Source organism: Glossina fuscipes, unplaced genomic scaffold, assembly GCF_014805625.2.
Source record: "Glossina fuscipes isolate IAEA_lab_2018 unplaced genomic scaffold, Yale_Gfus_2 133, whole genome shotgun sequence".
NCBI classification, from domain to species: Eukaryota; Metazoa; Arthropoda; class Insecta; order Diptera; family Glossinidae; genus Glossina; species Glossina fuscipes.
Window position 1 is genome coordinate 1,786,657 of NW_023998476.1, and position 21,449 is coordinate 1,808,105.

The 21,449-nt window shown below is 34.0% G+C and overlaps 1 protein-coding gene across 5 annotated transcripts in view; it reads left to right on the forward strand.

The window, feature by feature from the left end:
* The window catches only part of LOC119640916 (5-hydroxytryptamine receptor), a 176,335-nt gene that overhangs the window by 100,994 nt on the left and 53,892 nt on the right, over positions 1-21,449 (forward strand). For all 5 annotated transcript variants that reach the window (XM_038039258.1, XM_038039263.1, XM_038039262.1 and 2 more), the window contains 2 exons: positions 12,227-12,360; positions 17,800-17,909. In XM_038039258.1, coding sequence (XP_037895186.1) covers positions 12,227-12,360; positions 17,800-17,909 — 244 coding nt within the window. The remainder of the gene's footprint in view (positions 1-12,226; positions 12,361-17,799; positions 17,910-21,449) is intronic.

Here is a 21,449-nt window from a genome sequence, read left to right on the forward strand (position 1 = left end):
GATAAATTAACTATACGTCCTGATCCAGATAAAAAGAAAAAATGTGACTTTATGCAATCGTGTGCGTGATCAAACAAAAATCATGCTTGAAAACCATTATAATTACTTGTGAAACTTGAAAATTAGTGGTCAGAATGTCATTAAATTTTGACCCATTTTGTTTGAAGGCTGCTACTGTCCGGAAAACATATGGGTCTGTGATATATGCTTGTCAGACCGGATACTTATGGAGTAATGTTAAAATTTGATTAACAATAAATTAAAAATAAATGCATTAAAAGAAGGATTGTAAACGTTGCAACGCCGAGAAGCAAGCTTCAGATACTCTACGAGGTATATATCCTCGAACAATATCAAATACTGAACCGACTTAAGTATGCCTGTCTGTCAGTTTGTCTTTTGGAAACAATCTCCTCGTCGCGGAAACAAATCTCTCACGCCCACAGATTACCGCCCACAGATTTACAAAAGAATTTGAAAGTGATCCGAACCGGTCAAAAAACACGCCCACAATGCAACAAAAAGTGGGAACATTTTTTCTTTCTGTATTTTTCCTTCTGTATTTACTCATAAGCGACCCTAAGCCAGCCATAAAAATCTGCACTTTTATCATACTAAAGCTGAAAAAAGTCATCCACGCCCAGTCTATATTATAGAGTATTGATATTTAATTCTTTTACATTTCTTTTAAATAACGGCGATGGGTATAAAAGTTTCGCCTGCGAATGAATATAAATTTCTTTCTTGTGTTCATATAACGGCTTTTTATTGTTAGGCGTTATCTGGGGGTAGGTCGAATAAGTGTTCTGATCTACTCCACTTTCAATGAATGGAGCTTGGAATATTGATAGAATTGCAGAAGTTGACGTTTGAATTGTTGCGGTAATCATATTGCTCTGTTTCGATGGCTCCCAGCGATTATTCCCTACTTTCAAATTTCAAAAGAAAAAATTTCCATCCATTCACGTTGAACGCTGCAGCCCATTTTGAGGGTTTTAACAAAGTTATTGTAAAAAAGAGGCATAGGAGAAAAGCATTGGACCAATTGTACCACTTTTAAAGGAGACCATGTCAAAAATGAGTCGACTCTCGCTTCAGTCCCGGAACTTATTGACCACTGTATTGTATATACAAACAGTTGCAACAATTTTATTAATAAGGCGGGTATAAGGCATGTACTTCTTTAATGCTAAATACTTCGAAATAGTCGGATTTATTAACCAGTGGTGTCATTTTAAATTGCGCGTCTAATTTGAACTGTGAGCAAACAAATCTCATAATGTTAATATATGAAGAAGCAAAAAGTAAAACATTAGTAGGTAGATACATTCACCGTATTCCACATATTCGCTGATCGGGATTCAAGTGCATTCAAAGTTTTTAGTCAAAATTGTTCTATGCGTTCGCCATTTCGAGAATGTGAAAAATCACACCTTTTGTATCTCATGGTCTACAGGCACAAGAGATTAGTGACTTTTCTAAACACACCGGCTAAAGGTTTGGGGAGGTTGTTGTAATGTAATTGAGCTAGAATTTTTTATTTTTTATTTATTTGTTTATTTATTTATTCCACTTATACAAGAAACTCAACTAAAACATTATGGCAGTCGACTTCAATTGACTTTTAAAGTAAATCTTAAATTAATTAATATTAAAACTTAGTAGAGCTTAACATAGAGCCACACCCACAACCGGTACAGAACCAAATTGCAAGTGAACCCCCAAGCCATCGCAAACATGCATAAGCTTGGCAACCGATAATAGTTAACAACAATTAACTTTCGACTCATAATAACTTTTTAAGGTTAAAAGTTAGTTCAAGTACGATATAGGTAAATCGCGTGTATTAAGCAATTTTGCTTTAATGGACTTTGAAGAGTCCGTTAATGAGAATAAATGATAGACGTCATTTAGTTTCTTGTAAACAACTCTGAGCGGTTCGTAATTATATTTGCATTGACTTAGCTTTATCAAGATAAAGTGCCTAGAGAAGCGGTTAGGGACATTAAAGCTTATCTCACGAAGTAATGAAGGCGAGTCAATTGTACCATTTATTATTTTGATTACGAGGGAAACCCCAAGAACAAATCTACGTTTTTCCAGTGACGGTAAGGATAACAGAAGCAACCTATTTTCATTGGGTGGAAGATTTGATTTCCCTTTCGTTTATGCGTTATAATCATTCTTTAAATTCTATAGATTTAATATATTTTTTTTATCCTCAATGTAACCCATATATATGTTTGCAAAGGAGTTTTTTTTTTTTTTTTATTTAATTCCAAAATTCATTTATTATCCCTGTTAGAAAAAAATTTTTAAATCTAGTAAAAACAAGAAAATTACATTCAACAGGAGCCGAATCTCACACACCCCACCACTATACTTTTCGCATTCTACTCTCCAAATTCTTTTATTTGACACTCATATTGCTTGTGTTATTAAGAAAAAAGTAATCGCGGTGTCTACCATATTTATTTTAGAATTAACCCATTTTTATACAGATAATATATCTTCATTTGAGGAGTGTATAAAATAGTTTTAAGTATTCCATCTTGTTTGCCTTATGATATATAAGCATAAAACCTCGAAAGGGTGAAATAATAAAATTTAACTATAACATTAGAAATAATCGTGTGAACATTGCGAATATTTTCTATTTTTGCACTTACCTGCAAAAATGTGCTTCGTAAAGTAAATATGGAAAATTTCAGTCTTCTAACTTTTATAATTTCCGAGTAACGCGTAAAAATCGAAAAATTTTTGTTAGATAAAATAGAGTTGCGTTCAGTTTACGCTTCACTGCGCGCTTCCGCTCTGCCCAATTTGGCCCATTTCCAATATCAACTTGCGTGGAGAAACTTTTAAATGGAGAGTCCCAACAATACACGCCACACAAGCATACAGACGGACAGACATGGCTAAATCGATTCAGAATTTCACGCTAATCAAGAATATATATACTTTATAGTCTCTGAAGCTTCCTTTTGGGTGTTACATACATTATGGAAAAGACCAAAATGCGTATACTCCCACCTTACAGTGGTGGGTAGAGGAACATGATGTAAAGAAAATGGGGAACATTTAAGTGACTACTATTTACCTATTTTTCTTCGCTTTAAGTGAGTGCATAGCGAAGGTAAAGTAAATATGCATCATCGGAAATACGACAATCGTCCGGCATAACAGGTTATGTAAGCGTACGCTTCTTGCAAGATTAATGTGAGATCACGACATAGCAACACAGCGCACATCACAGTTTGAAATTTCCATTTTATAAGCTATCGAAAGCGTAGCGCAAATTCAGTCACTTCACATTCCGCAATCTTTGTGCGATGTTGAGCATTAACAAAGGTAAAACTCGTATGTGATTTCGTCCATATATTGCTATTGATTATTGCCTTTTACCATACTTAAGTCTTAAAAACTGCAATAATTTTTTTAGTTCAGCCTACATGTCCTTCTACCGTGCACCTCAATTTCTTTCATTTCCATAAATTTTCTTCAGTGCTAGATTGTCAAGAACTCGCATTGTCTTTGACAGTGGATCTTACCACGGTTCAGGAACCGTTTGTACGCTTCATAAATTGGTTCTTTTCGCATAGCATGATCATACATTTTATATTATTTCAAAATTTTCAATGCAATGCACGCACTGGAGTCTGCCTTTAGAAGGATGCCTTTTCAGGATACGATTTCATGCAAACTCTACGATAAGTAATAAGTAAGTCTGCTTAACGTAAGTCTAACGGAAGTGTTGTTTATTTAATTTCTAAAGACGAACAAAGCCCAGGAAAACCCAGAACATTGTCCCACGTAAACAAAAAATTGATTAGATGTATTAATTGGAGATATAAGAAATAGGTCGCGCAATGAGCGTAAAACGGTCAGCTCGACGTATAAGAAATTGTCCATGATACCGAAAATTGTTGTTGCTTTTGAATCGCACTACGCACATATTGGTAAAAAAATAAACGCTTTTCAATAGCTACCACCTTAGGTGATAGATCAGTTTACTCTAATTTGTCTATAAGAACAAACCGATTTTTATCTAATCGAGTTTGCCGCACTACACATAGACATCGAACAAAATCTTTCTATAGTCTTCGTATCCACTATTATTAAAAGTTCACAATTTTTCCCATTCTTCTTAATGATGACCACAATTTGATAAGCATTTTAGGATAGCGTTTTTTATGTCAGCTCTTAAATGTGATAAAGCAACTTATGATGTATGGTACATACAACAGTTTCTAAAAATATATAGAAAGCCTTAAAATACCTTAGAGAGATAACATATGAAATATATACGAACACATATTATGTACTACGCAATGACTCCACCTGCGCAAATGTGTAGTATATGTGCTAAACATAGGCAACCAGAAGTGTGAACAGCTTTGCTTTCCGTGTTTTTCGTTTTTTACTCGTAAAGAGCAACACGTACATCATATAACATGTCATACTTATTCTATAAATAGAAAAAATCAGCCGCGCCCATCCAACGTTATAGAGTATGAAAATTTACTTCTTTTTTTTTTTTAGTCCATTCAGAACAACGATAGTGAGTATAAAAAATTCGGTTGCAGCCGAATATAATTTGCTTAGCTACATATCTTATGTAATGTAATCGCACGACAATGTATTAACATTGCAATAATATAAGATCAGCTATGTAAATCTGAAAACGGAATTTGTCCGCAGATGGCTGTATATGGATGGATGTCAATATATTTATTGTCGTACCCCGCCACGGACCTAAATTCCTATTGTTGATTTTTGACAATGATGTTCAACTCATAACAATGCAAGTTCCGTACAACAACATAGTTTGTACTAACAACGAACATATCGAATTTTGTATCAAAAAAGAAGGTACACGCCGATAACAGTTTTTCAGACACAAAATGAAGTTCTTTTTGTACTTACCGTAATACTAGTTGCCGGTGAAAGATGGATCCTAGGGGCAAAAATTCACGGGTAGGCGTACCACTCATATCAACTGCGAGACTGGAGCGCTTTGACAAAAAGAGTGCTCTCTGTTTGGTTTATCAACTAGAAGGAGGTGGTGAGTCCGGTTAACACCAAACGTTCTTAACAACAATTGACCAATCTAAACGTTTCGCTGTTCAAAGAACGACGAGAACTGCACAAAAAAGACAACACAATAGCAATTTTTTATATCATCCATCTATCCATCCATATTTCTAGACCATTTCAAGAGACGTTAAAAGCACTCAGTGCCAACCGATGCGACTTATTCATTGGGCTCGAGTCCTTCGTTCCTTCGAAGCCTGCAGATTGCATCATTGTTGCACGCATTTGTTAAGCAATGCTTTAATTTGTACGCCGTGAAAAAACCGACTGGGTGAATATGTCGCGAAAGACGAATACATACACAATTACCAGGAAAAAAGATCATGATCATTTTCCTATAATAAACGTGTGTTTTCTACACAAAATTTCCGCTTTCATATTTACGTACTTATGTGGACAGAGTTACAGCGAACGTAATAACAAAATGCACAAAAATTACTATGGAAATTAGGTTAATGAATCGTTTTATAATTATCCAAATATTTTTTAATTACCGTACAAGCAGACCAGATGTGCTTGATGGATAAATCAGGCATTATGACATTATGAACTATAAGTAGTATCAGTTTGAGACAGAGTTTATCGCTTAGGCGAAGAATAATATGTCCAAAAAAACCGATATGGAGAGGTAGCTAGTGAAATGCTTCAACGCTCATTGTTCACGTTTGTGCAATTCATATCATGTCAGAAAAGTACCGACAACCATTCATTCAATATTCTGGCATAATGCCTAAATTATTAATAATATTTAATTGTTGATTCGTTCAGACTATGTTAGAAAAATCTGTTGTTAAGCTCTATTCCTTTTTTTTTTTTTTTTTGGATTGTATCCAAAGCCCGGCTCCTCATGTAATTGCTTATAACAAGTATTTCACAAAAATTTAATATACCTTCTAGGATGACAATGAAAACGGCGAAGAAGAAAGGAAAATAAATTATTTTGCAAGCAGTACATATGTATATACATATCTATAATCAGGAATGCCAAGCTGCTTTATTGCGAAGCTATGCTCCTAAATATATGAAATTTCGCCGCCGCAATGCGAGTGTAGGAGAATAATGTAAAAATCCTTAATGGTAATAATATTATTTGTTATAACCGCAACTGTTTGATACTCCAACTAATGGAATAAAATACCATTCATTGGATATCTTTAAGTTCGAAATAAATCGATTTTTCTTTTTATGCGGAATATTTAAACGGGAAATAATTAAGGTTATTTTGTGTGCGTATACGTAGGCGACCGAGCGTACCAACTTAGGCATCTTTACTATAAATAGATATATTCAAATGGTTTAGGCAAAAAACATCTTCTTGCAAAAATAATAGGCAGATATATGTTTGTGTTATTTTTTTTATTTTTTTTGGTGATATTTAACATATATTTACGTATATTTCGATAATATCTTCTTTAACCTTTCGTACATTGAAGCTGGGGTAAGTTGCTTTCAATAATCTTCGAGTGATGTTTATTTTGTTTACTTTCTCACTTAAACTTAGCCGCATTTTGCTTTTCTCTTTTTACCACTTATTTGCACACTTGTTGATTATGAGAGAAAATGTATAAATATTGCATAGACTCCTCGGCATCGTTATTACTTTTAGCAAATACTGGAAACATTATTGAACACTTCAAGAGCAGACAAAGCTTACTCGTCGACCATGTGAACACATGTGGGCAGAAAAAATCAATATAATGTAAAGGAAAGAAACATCGAATATAAGAGAAAAGTGCCGCAAAATGTACAATTTATTCTGTTATTCTATTTTTATTTTATACACTTTAAAAGCTTAAAATTCTCATTTTACAGCAGAGAATTTAATTACATATTCACAATGTATAGTTATTAAATTTAGATAATTTTTCGTCGTTTTTATGGCACATGTTTGCGTAAATCTTTATGTAAATTTTAGTAATTTTTGTATGTTTCGCAAACAGTGCAATTAAAAATCTAATGTGAATGATTCTGAGAAATGTTACATATTTTATTTATCCTTTATATATTTTACTGAAGATTTGATTTGCCTTAAGCATGGACGTAAAAATGAATTTTCTCCCTCACTTGAAAAGAACGAAGAAGAAACTCATGAATGCAGTAGAATTGAGTAAATGGACTGTTCGCAAGAACCTATAAAATAAAAATGTCTTCGAGCAACTTAAGGTTCCAAGTCGATTGATTCGGATTCTTGAAGGCATTGGACTACCGTGTGAGTTCTCGTAGATACAAAAAGCCCCGATCTTCTTTGCTTAGCTTCAAGCACAAATTGAAAAAGCAATAATAAAGGAAAATATAAAGCAAGCTCGTGGGAAAAAGGGGGTTTATCCCTCTTATCTAACAGAAAAATCAGACGGGTATCTTAAACAACATATATTTTTTGTCTAAAATGTTTTCAACCTATTCACGAAAACGCCAATATTCGTCCGCAAAAGCTAGGGCATGTGTGTTATATGTTTATACTGGCGGTGATAAGTGCTAGCCAAAATTTCAGCGATTTTCGTTCCCGCACATGTTTTTGTCTTGGTATTCTCATATTCTGAGAATGACGTATCCTCTTCCAGGCGAACCACGCATTAACGGCCTGATAAATATGAATAAAATACTGTTAACTTAATACACAACTCTATCTCATAGCCTTTTCTGTCTTCGGTTTGCGCCACCCAAAATGTAGAAATTGTAAAAAATTTTTTTGTTGACCAGGCCTTACTTAGTTTGGCAATAGGCGATGTAATATAAGTTCACTTAGATAAATGTCTCTTACATCTTCATCCCTATGTTGTTCAATGTCTTATTGTTAGAATAATTAAGATGTAAAAACTGAAAACTTGGAGACAAATCTATACTGTACACTAATCATGATCAATTTAAACAGTAAAAAATTGAAATTTCTGGAATTTCTAACAAGAAAAAAATTATTTTTATTATAATTAATTTAGCCGGTGGAACAAATTTTAAGGGTAAAGTTGTAAAGCACTAGTATTCATCTAAAGCTACCGGATTTATCGAACATTTTACCGCACTTGATTTGAACTCGCGACTATAGAATTGTTAGTCGAGGTCCTTTGCGTACTCAGCGACTCAGGCAAAACTTGAAAGATGAAAGTTTTAAAATACTTCTAGCATTAACATTTAAAGTGTAACGTAAGCAATTGCCGGAGTCTCTTAAGACTTCCAAGATTTAATATTCGTCCAATTAGCAAATATCGTTGCAATTTCACAAATTTGCCATTAAAGATAAATATCCAAGAATCTTTCATCAAACGTAGTTGTTTCTTACTAATTAAAAACTTATGTCAATTGAGAGAAGGAAAAAAAGGAAAAAAATTTCTTCGTTAATTTTGAAATCTTAATGAATTTATTGAAACGTTTCTTTCTACTCATTAATTTCTTGTTAAAACTTAAAAAAAAATATAGCCAATTTACGCAATTAAGAACGTAATTAGTTTAACAACATCCGGAAAAAGAGCAAATACATAATAGCTAGCTGTTAAAAAATCTAATTAAAGCAACTTAAATAGTTTACTTGTTTGTGTATTCAGCACATCAAAGTAGTTTTTGAAAATTTCATCTCAAGTGTTTTCAGTTATCGAATAAATTTTGTCAAAAATTGTCTACGCAATATTAATTTTAACAATAGCAAAAGAATCGTTTTAATTATTATTAATAATCCATAACTCTTCATCAGATGCGCTTGGACGCAAAGTAAAGATTCTCGAAAGTAATTATTATGTCTTTTTCCAGAACCCAATTTCAACGGAACGGAAACCTAAGTTTCTTTTTAGACATTCTTTCGATACTTTTAAATTAATCCTCGTCTTTCAAATGATATTATAAAAGAAATATTTTGATGTCTTCCTACGGGAGGGAGCTTCGCCGAATTGAATGGTAAATATTGTCATTCTTACAATATCTAACAAAGATGCATCTCATCCTTCTCCAAATGCACTGCTCGTCTCTAAAATAACTTACCAGCAGTGGTCTTTCTTAGCAACCTACACCTTTCCACTTCCTAATCGAACGAATATAAATTCAGTTCCTCTCTTTTCTCTCTCCCTGTCTATAAATCTTCCTGATCATCACCGTACATACCCCTGCTACTACCGCAACAGATGTTAACGCATCAAGAATTGACATTGTTAGTAGACTTATTCGGTCTACCTGATATTCACGCGTCAAAGCTAAGATTTACTTTAAAGTGCCCGCAATAGCTTCCAAAACACGCAGAGAATTAAAAAACGAAATATTTGCAACGATTAAGTGGGTGGAACAAAAGTAAGGAAATGCGTGGCGCTTGGTGCATCCACTTTCTGCTACTTGGACGGAAAGAAAAACACTACGAACACTTCAAATCGCATATACAACATCTCATGCAGACGCCTACATGAGGTGAAACAAATAAAGTACGCTGTCTAAGAATTCTACCTTTGCTAAGCATAATTTAGGAGCAAAACGTTTATTAGTTCACGTATTCATAAAACTAAAACGACATTGGCGCTCATAAAATATCCTTGAACGGTAGCGATTCAAAACCTTCTTAAAAAGAATTCATTTCAGTGTGTTGACATATTTAGAAGAAAAATAGGCCACTTCACTACATGACGCTAAGGCCAGTAAAAGTGAATACGGCACCCCTACAAAAAAGGACTTTACCAACTAAACAGGCAAGTTTAGATTAGGCAAGTTCGATCATTGAATACCTTGCAAGATGCTGCTTAATATATCATTTTTGTGATAAAACACTGAAAATTTCACACTGTTTTCATGTGAAGGGCTACATTAGACTCTTGGAGGGTGAACAAAACATCAACCAATGCAATCCAAATTTAGAAAATTTAATTTTTTTTTAAACTATCACATTTCATGAAAACCGTTGTATATAATGACGTCAAAAAAATGAACCTATGCGATGCAAATTTCCTATGTTTGATTTTTAGGCCAAATCGTGTTGTGAGTCAGTTTTCATCACAAAAGAGTCAAATTTAAACTTTCTTGCCGAAAGGCGAATGTGTGCAGAGAATGCCGTCCATGAAACAGATCCATGTAGCTCACATTGGGTCCAGCTCGTTTTCATGTCAAATTACTATTATGGACCCACTTTCATTAAAAAAATTGTGAAGGAAACGTTAAAAGTGGCGTAGAAAGATTCAGCTTTCGTAGGAAAAGTTATATTGTCGGAGGTTTAAAGAAAGTAGCATTATCCAAATTTTTCACATCAACCTTGAACGCCGAAATGTGATTTTGTCGAGGACTTTTAAAAAACACATATTTTTGATTTAACGATCTTCCAAAATTAGGAATTGTATGGAGAGCGGCCAAAAAGCGGGTCAGATCTAACCCATTTTTCACCTGGTTAGTCCTTGGATCTAGACCGTTCAGTATTTCATCAAAATATCCTAAAAGTTACGATTTGAATTGGAATACATAAATAGACATCAGTCCTTCTAGATGTTATAAACATCCGAACAAACTTCGTAGCCCAAGGGGTGTAAGGTATCAAAATATATATTAGCAAAGGACATGTCACTCTCTTTATAAAAAAAATGTTCAAAAGTGTATATAGAATACTTAGTTTGCTATTCTAGAGGGAAGTCTGATCATTGATTATACTTAACCTATTCAGCAGCCGCTCTCTACTCTTTTTACAAAATTTTTATATTTTTAATCGTATATCGCAAATACCTTTACAAGTGCGGCCTATTCAATAAAGTTGATATAGTTCTTATTAGGAAAGTGTGTGAGGATTAATTTACAGTTAAGTCGGGTTTTGTGTTGTTCAGAAATATCATAAATAACCGCAGCAATCCATTTTACATTTTTTGGAGAGAAGAGGGATCACATAAAAAGAATCTTGCTTAGAAAGTTTTTCAAAGTAGCGACAAAGTGTTTCCTAAATAAAGTGAATAGTTAAATAAGGCATGAAAACATGATAAAAAAAAGTGTAATCTCAGGCTTTAAACATGAGATGTTTTGTAAAATACACGTAAATCAATACGACTTGTCGTAATTCAAAACGCACGTGGTCTTGCTTTCTCGCTCTATCTCTATACATGGCATAGAAAAAGTTGGACAAAATAAGTCACACACACAAAATAATTCGCATAAAGCCAACGTCATACATAAAAAGTGCATAGAAAATTATCGCACGAGCACAGCTCTATCGGTAAGCGCAAATTGTGCTTCTTATCGACGATAGTAATTGCAACATAACACAAGCAAGAAAACTATATTCCTTCGCGACCGAGTCTTATGTGCCCATCAATGTTATCCTAAAAAACAATATAAAAAAGGAAAATAACTAAATTTTTTCGTCGTATACAAGCGTAAGCGTGGTACGCGTACCTTTTCAAAAGTCACTACCAAATTCTTTTGCAAATTTTTATGCGATATCTTAGTTTTTGCGAACAGGAGACCGTTCACCACAGATTCTACATTGGCGCATGGACAGACATATGGACTTATGGCTTAGCGCCATTCTAAATTGGAAATTGACTAAGAATGTATTAATCTTATCGTGTTTTTGAAGCTTACTTCAAATAAAAGTATTGAATAGACGTAATTGGATAGGCGTAACCAATTTTTTTTTTTTTGTAGGGGTGCTACGCCACCGCCCATGGAATATTTAGCTGCTATAGATTATGAGTAATGAACAAACCAACTTTTTATTCCTTTTAAAAAGTGTAGGTACTCTCAGGTTACGTGGTATTGGTGTGTTGCTGTGTCTTGTCCAATTGAGGCGTTCCTGCCAAATTTGAAGTAGATAGCTTCACTTTTGTGGCCAGGAGAATGTGTACAGCACACATTGCACAGGCGGACAGATGAACTGGCGGACGTGCTCAAATCGATTCAAATAAACATTCACTTATGTGGCTAAGGGCGCACACGCTTGCGTCCAGAGGTTAATTTAAAAGTCTGCAAGCCGAGCAAACACATCAGAGATGTAAAACTTACACACAAAACACATGATTATAATTGACTAACGATTACATTTGTGATTTATAAAATACAACCCTTTTCAATCACATATTAGATGATATGTTTTGCTTTGCTTTCATTTCATGTTCTTTTCATTTCTCTTTAATATTTCATGTGACAAAACAACGAAAACAACAACAATGCATTCCTGTTTATGCAGGCAACGTATTTGTGATTGCTGCCATCATCTTGGAGAGAAATTTGCAGAATGTTGCTAATTATTTGGTAGCATCCTTAGCTGTCGCCGATTTGTTTGTCGCATGTCTTGTAATGCCCTTAGGAGCCGTATATGAGGTAAGTTCTTGCTTGAAAATATTCTTTACACTTACATACCAACGATGTTTTGCATCTACATTTACCTTCATTGAAACATGATTTCATATTCACATTCTCGTTTAGCTTACACACAAGAGAATTTCAATCGATATTTAAGCCTATGATATTAGTACGAATTATTCGTGCAGTTTTTGTTCTTATTTCTACTCTTGTTGTATTAAGCTTTCACTCGGTCCTTGTATTTGTTTAACAAATTACACCAATTGAGGCAAAGTGACATAGACAAAACATTTATATGTCATCGTATATCGTTAGCAAATATATGATAAATAAAATGCATTCTTGTAGGGAATTTCTGTCTTGCTCTTCGAATGTTTATTGAAATTTATTCCCAATGCGAAAACTGTAAGCTGCGTATTTGCTTATGAATAACGAAGTGATACACATAGATAAGATCAAAAAATAAGTTGAATTTGATGAATCGTCAAGGGATGATTTTTGGGCATCATTACCTATGACTTCCTTAAAGTATCTTTCATCGACAGCTGTTAATAGCGGTCCGGGGCCTTGTTCTTGTTGAACCCGTTCTCGCTCTAATTTGAAGTCTTTGTATCATTTTTGAACATCTTTCATCATCAAACGTCTGCAATAATATCCTCAATACATCCACACCAGAATAATTATTTCGCAAACAAAATTTACTGCAAAGGTTTTGTTCGACAAAATCGGACACAACGAAAATCGAAAAACTGACTTTTCTTCTGTTTGCAAAAACACATATTACTCTGCAGCGATCAAACTTATCGACATAAAGGTCGTACGCCATAGCATCCGCGAAGATTAAATTCAAAATTCATCTTACTTTTTGATCACAGTAGTATGTAAATATATTATAAATATATATGTATATATTTATGTACGTATTTTATTTATAGGTAAATTGAAAATGTATATACGTACAGTTCACGTTTCGTGCATTTAATTCTATCCATAATATTTTCATACAGATGTTTATAATTGTTCAGATTTCAAATATCGACACTTAATTACTATATAGTGGTACCTTTGAAATGTGAACCGTATGTGAATTTGTAAACATTTCACAAATTATTTTCAATTTTTTACTTAGATAACAATAGCAGATAAATTTCAGTTAATGAACTCAATTTTACTTGTTTATATTATTCATCCTTACATTCGTAGTAATCAAGAATAGATAATTATGACAAACTAACTGACAACCACTTGCAATGATTATATTTAAACAATTATAAAACTGGCACTTAACCATAACGGAGTTGATAAATAAAATATTTTAGTCATAAATAGATGAGCAAACAGCAAAAGGTAAGAGAGCCTTTCCTCTCTTCACAACATATGTCAAAATAAACACAATGAAGTTTATCATTTCAAGGCAACCGGTAACCTTAATGGTAAAGATGAACGCTGCTACTACTATCATACTATATTATTTTTAACCCTTTGCACTCCCAGTGTTTTTTTACTCAAAAGTGCGACAACTCCGTGACATTTTTGCGTTGGAGCATCTGAAAAATGAACTTCCGCCATTACTTAAGAGATTTTCTTAGGAAGCAATAAGTTGATCTATATTGATCAGCCCGATTTACACCACCCTTTGAATGTGTGTAGTCAAGCACAACGTTAGGTTTACTGACTATTACTTCTGATCCAAATCGAATATATCTCTTGGTAGATGTCATTCCAGTATTATTCCAGGTATTCAATAAAGTAACAACCCTTTTATCCTTCCAAGCTAACAGTGTTATATTTCCTTTTCTTTTAGCAACAGTTGTTCTATTTAAAAATTTTGGATTTTTTATAGTAGCAGGAACATCTTTTCTATTGGTTTGAATAGTACCAGTTAGGTGGCATTTCATTTGCATTAATTCCTTAGTTAAGGGTAGGCTGGTGTAATACCTGTCTGTGTACAGGTGGTATCTCTCTGCGGTAGGTATTTTATCTATTATTTTTTGAAAAAGATGTAACGGAATTCTTATGCTTATTGGTAAATCAGGTCTAACAAGATGTTCAGAAGTTTTACTGCCGTAATACGGAAGTATATTGTATACGTAAGCCGTTTCTGAATCTGCTAGCACAAAAATTACTATACCCCATTTTGTAGGTTTGTTAGGATTATACGTGATGAAAGCAACTCTCCTTTTGAATTGAACTGAATTGTCTACAAAAAATTCAATATCAATTTCATTATCACTTTCGTTTTCAGTGATCTCAAAACTTTCCGAATAATCTCCTTCTTCCATGTTTTCTCAAGGGCAAATCTATCTAATATAAAATAAAATTCAAAATTCGCTAGTCATTGAATGCAAACTACGCAAAAGCGGCGCCGACAGAGTTAGTGCAATGAAAGCATATGGCGCAATAACAGCGCCTACGGAGTTAGTGCACTGATAGCACTGGCGCAATAGCGACGCCTACGGAGTGCAAAGGGTTAAGTCAAATATCTTAAGACGCATACATGACGCGCTTTTCGGCAAAGTACGATCTGAACAAGTGTAGTGTCTTTAAAGAAAGGCTGTCATTATAAATTTCGCTCTTTTTTTTGCACTGCCAACATATAACTGTGGCTGTAGTGACATTCGATAAGTAAATGCTAGAATTCGTCTAAAACTTATTGTAGTTGCTGAAAATGCGCGAACAAATCAGTAACTTTTTCAACGAATTAGCCAAAACTGAGTGCCAATTTGGTACGGGTTTTTGCCAAACTTTAGAAAATGCTTCTGTTTCGATAGTTACAATGACTAGACGGCATTACCGAATGATGTAGACCGGCTTCTTTTAACCTGAAATTAAAAATGTATATGTGTGCGTATATAGACGAAGTCTATTTTCAGCACGACGGGGCCAACGCGCACACAGTATATGAAACAATAGCTTTCTTGGGCGATTGATTGAAAATGATGTTTGCTGTTGAAAAACTGCCCTTTATCAATGCATTTTTAGGACAGACTTCATTCAAATTTTGTTCGCAAACCGCAAGGATCTGCGTCGAAAGTTATTTACGCCTATATGTGATATACACTTAGTTAGGCTTATAGCAGTGTAGACATATATATATATATATATATATATACACAAATGTATTATTTTATATATATATATCTATATACATATATATGTGTGCGTAAATCTGTACCTACATGAGCTTATATAAAAGGTGATTGCATTAATTGTGATAATTTTTTCACTTGAAAAATTAATTGAGAAAAGCTGGTACAATATATACTCATCAAGATATTATCCATCATTCATGGATCCATTTTCGCACTTCCTGAGACTTTCTACCCCGCTCGAATCCAGCCAATCCATGCGGCAGAACTTCTTATTGCAGCGGCAAAAGTGTACTCTTGAAACCAGTGGCCGAGCGCTATTGTTCAATTAACGACATGCACAGAAAAACTTTACGGACATGAATATTCTGCTTCGATATCAACGTGGATGACGCTTTTGGACTACTAACCAATGACTTCTCGCGCTTGGAATTGTCGCAATAGGCACACTTTTCATCGCCAGTCACAATACGCGGCAAGGATTTTTTAAAGTCGAAACCGTCAATTGGGATATGATGGAGCAGCGTCACTATAAGATGCTAAAAGTTTTTGATTGGTTTCGTTAGCAAATTTCTTTAAATCAAGCAACTAAAACAATTAATGTTGAATGATACTAAACGGAAGGCTGCTATTGTATGCAGAGAAACGTCAAAACCATCAAATTTAATCGTTATACACACTGGCATTTCGCATTACTTTATCGCTTTTATCGCGTATCACTCTTCGTTGATCAAGATTAATGGTAACACTTCATATAAGTATATATATATATACGTGTATATGTATACACAAACACAAAAATATACGTATACCTATATATACATAATATATATTTTTAAATAGCTTACAACAACCAAAAAGCAAATCAGTAACATTTCAAGTGTTGATCTTAATTCCTATGAAAGCAAGTGTACATTAAACAGTGCATAGAGGGACGGAACAACAACAGTCAGTTTAAGGTTTTATAATGATCAAGAAAGTCAATAGTTTGCAAGGCTTTTTTGCTTATTATTATTAGATGTTACACATCTTTGTTTGTAGGTGCGGCGGCTGAAAAAGCGTCACAATTTTAATACACTGGTGCGAAAACTCGCATGTGATGAAAAGAGCTCTGCATGAAAACTAGTCGATTTTCTAAGAAACCAAAATCTAAAAATAGTAAAACTAAGTTCACGTTCCTGGTGCTTTATCTGCCTACGCTGCTAAACATTTTAAGACAAAGCGATTAACACAAAAATTGTCACAATGGAGTAAGGCATTGCTAACTTGCTCCTAAAAGAGTACATATGCAGAACATTTCCCGAAGGCAAAGCCATTTGGATTGTAATATTCGAAGGGACGGGACTAGTAGAAGCATTAAAACATTATAAATGTACGTCCTGTAAAGAATTTATACGCAGACCTTCAAGCAGCTGTAAATGAAACCTATGCTATCCAAAAAATTATAATTCAGTGACACGAACTTAATTTTAAAAGCAATTGCATAAAAACGTAAATTTGCAAGAGACATTTTACACTGCAACACCATATATATATATATATATATATATATGAATGCATATATTGCGTGTAAGTATGTATATATACATATATTATACATGTATATATTTATGCAAACTAAATTTTGTTGCCCAACGAGGGTGGTACGTTAGTTAGGACGTCTGCGGTTCCGAAAGACTTACACAGATTTTAAATATAAGACTGAAAGAATATAGTCCGCAGCCCAGAAATACTTCACAAAACCGTTATGAGACCTATATGTGCTGTAAAAAAAGTCGTAAAAACAAAGCCATTTAATTCTACTTGCACGGGCGATTTTCATGCAATGGCTCAATAACTGGATGTTTATTGCAGGTCTCAAGTCTTATCAGCATCATCTAAAAATCGAAGAATTTTTAATTTTCACTTGGTTCTAGATATGTAAGACCTTTCTCCCAAGTGAATAAAATTTTTGTTATTTTTTGTTTTTATTAGCTTCACGTGAAGGGGAACACAAACTTTGGCGCACAGCGGCTACAATTGTTTTACTTCTTTCTCTTTTTGAAAAGTCGCCCTTCTTAAAGCTCATCATACATTTACCACAGCAGATTCGTTTCATAACGTTAATTAATATTCTGTAAACTTCTGTTAATTAAAAATTGTCATTGGTAGATATGTTTGTCGCTCTTTACAGAAAACTTTACGTCCATGTAGGATAATAATTTCGATAATATTGTTTATTGATATTATTACGCCTTAAAAAGTTTTGCATTTTTGCCGTTTGATGAGGACAAATTAAACATTTCATATTTTCTCCTTTATTTCTTTTTGTTTTTATTTTTCCGCATTTTTCTTTAATTGAACAAAATGATATAAATATTGGATACAGATAAGCCAGGGTTGGATATTGGGACCGGAACTTTGTGACATTTGGACTTCGTGTGATGTATTATGTTGCACAGCTTCCATATTGCATTTGGTGGCGATTGCAGTTGATCGGTAAGTAAAATAATTAAAAGCAATTATTTAAAAAAAATATATATAATGAGAATTACGTTTTAGTTTACATGAAACAAGTTCATCGTAGCAGTGATGAGATTTCATATAACGCAGAACATATCGGAAAAATATTCATCAATAATTTTAATGAAAAATCAAAAAACTAAAATATTAGTGTGGGGAAAAAGAAATCCATTATTTTTATATGAACTTCAGGACTTTATTTAACATGCTTCGGATTGTGCGATTTGCGGTCAAATATGCACCGTTTTGTTGTATGATTTGTTGCCATTTTAAAGGTAACTTCAAAATGCCTCTCTCATAGAAGTCCTGGTCTCTATTTGCAAAAAACTCTACTAGTCGATTTTCACAATCCTCCCTAGATTCCAATTTTTTATCATTAAAGAAATTTTGCAATGCAAGAAAAAGATGATAATCGCTTGGTGCCAAGTCCGGACTGTATGGCGGATGCATTAAAACTTCCCAACCAAGCTCCCAAAGTTTCTGGCGAGTCACTGTAGATGTGTGTGGCCTAGCGTTGTCCTGGTGGAACACGACACCTCTCCTGTTGGCCAATTCTGGCCGTTTCTGGTGAATCGCTATCTTCAAACGGTCCAGTTGTTGACAGTAGTAATCAGAATGTAGCGTTTGGCCATATTGAAGCAACTCATAATAAATAATCCCCTTCCAGTCCCACCAAATGCATAGCAAAACCTTCCTAGCCGTTTGAGGTGCTTCACCGCTCTTTGACCGCGATCGTTTTCGCACAGGGTTATCGTATGTGATCCATTTCTCATCTCCAGTCACCATCCGTTTAAGAAATGGGTCTATCTCATTCCGTTTGGCCAAGGCTTCGCACTTGGAAATTCGATCCATCATGTTTTTTTCTGTTAATTGGTGTGGCACCCAAACATCGAGCTTCTTTTTGAATCCAGCTTTGTGTGAATGGTTTAAAACTGTTTTATGGTCGATTTTTAGCTCCTGGGCGATGTTACGATTGCTAACATGCCTGTCAACTTCCTGAACGCAATCTACGAAACCAAAATTGCACATAAGTGGCTGTTACAGTATCGGAACCATAAACAACATTCACAATTTTAGCCGCCTGGCTTGCATTTTCGCCTTTGTCAAAGAAAGACTGTAAAATGTACCGAATTTTCTCTTTGTTCACTTCCATATTTAACACGCTGTAACTCACAACTGAATGCACCAAACAAAAAACAGCAAAAGAATTTTTTTTACTGCGAAATGTCACCTTTCCAACGAGCATAAAACTGAAATTGTTTGAGCGATACTTTACGAGAAATCTATCAGTGCAGCCATCTACCGAAAAAATAATGGATTTCTTTTTCCCCAAACTAATACAAGCGCGTATATACGTAAATGCAGAAAATGTTGCTATCAAAGACAATACAAAAATGTTTAATTATCGTATTCATTTGGTGTCGTTCGCAAATAGTTGTCCGGACTTTAATTATAAACTTATCCCTTATTTTATTAATATTAAAAATCAAAATTCTCCTAGGGCTTATTAGGACATAAGGACACGTCGTAGCGCGTTTGACGCTGTAATCGAAACTGCGAACACAATATTATATTTAATTAATATAAAACTATCGCTTTGCAGACTGGACTTTAACGTGGACTTTATCGCTTGCGAGAAAACGTAAATAATTAAGTAACCAATTAATGTCTGTTTATATCGTTGAAACTGTGAAAGAGAAAAGTTTCCTTAATGAGATAAATAGTTTATATCATGAAAGGTAATTACTTATTAATTGCAACGACGTGTTCTTTTTCAGCAATTGAAAGACTTTATTAATCCTCTCAGCGCCGCATATTGTTAAAGTTTCGTCTTTCTACACAAAGCGCTAAAATCAATACTAATTTAATGCTTAACAGACCGATGCAGTCACATAAGCAGTGTGGAGCTTTTCTTACTTCCAGAGTTTAGCAAGCAGTGCGTATATGGTATATGATGGTGAAATCCTAAGTCATACATAGACATAGATATACATGTACACATTTACAAGAAACAATTAGGACCTAAAGAAAAATGCAGTTGAAAAGGTTTATGAGTTGAACTTATGAAGTTTTAGTTTTAGCGTTAAACGTAAGTAAAACTTCTGCACCGTTTATAAGGTGCCACAAATCCATTGAGGGTTAAGTCGACTTTTTTTAAATTTTCATCAAAATTTCAGCTCAAAAATTCAATAGCAGGCATACAGAACACTAACCTACTTTCATTTCAACGTATATGAACTAAATATAAATACAATTTATTATTCGAGACAATATCGAAAAAGTTTTATGCTTTCCGCTCAGAATTAAAACTATTACGTAGCTATTGGAAAAGTTATATTCGTTTTAGAAAATTGGGCTCATAACTTTCGTTTAAAAGACCTTTTGTGAACGCTCTTTATGTAATGCACTTATCACGCTTGCATGAAAAATGAGAAAAATATGCATCATACAAATTCATGAAAACCTTTTAGTTCTAACGAACGTGTTTGTTAGCTTTTGGTTTTTAGTTAGCTTTCACTTTCGTATAATTTTGTCCGTAGCTTTGATGAATTTTTATCTCATATGATTTCGCAATTTTCTTGTCAAAAATATTAACATTTTATGATTGTACTTAAGTGATACATCTTTTACAACCATCACCGAGCGATGAGAGGTATATTCATTTTGTCAAAGCGTTTGTAACGTTTGTGTTATGTCCTGACTGCAAACATAAAGCTATCCACATTGGAAGTTCTTGCGCGCCGATTGTTATTGAAAATAGGCGAAATCGGCCAAAGGGCGAGTCTACGGCACCACATAAAATGGAGACACCTTTGTTTTCCAAAGGAATAGAATGTTGGTTTTTTGCACATTACTTATACGCTGAAGCAGATAAATGTGCAAAAATTTCAACATATATTCTATGGGTGATGCTGTAGTACTTACGCAAAAGGGGGAAAAATTTAATATTTTTCCAATACCTTTCTATCTTTCAATACTTTGTTTGTGTTTTTTCGGATAGCGGCGATGGGTATAAAAGATTCGGTCATGATCGAGTATACTTTTCTTACTTGTTTTATTTTATCTCTTTTCGTTTATTTACTTTTAAGTCAATTTTACAAACGCATATTGTAGGGTTCGTAGAAAAGTGTAGAGCGGCTTATTATTAAGCGCTTTGTTGTAAATGTAATACATTTGTACAGTTCCCATTAATAATTGCAATTATCTGTCACCTTTTGCATAATAGTCAAACTAATGCTTTTTTGTTTCCATGCTTGGCTTTTGCCAGTAATGGTCTTTTGAATTACAAATAAAAAATTCTTTAACAGTGCGTCAGCGATACTCTCTTTATTCAAATATTTTCATTTTCTTTCCTTTTTTTTTATTTTAATTAAACAAATTGACTCGGTTCAGCAAATTGTCGAATATCTCTACTTAAATATACAACGCTATTAATTACAATATTACCTTTAAAATGCCTCATTTGCGCAGACAAGAAAGCATTTATTCCGGTCTTAATGTCAAAATAATGAATGC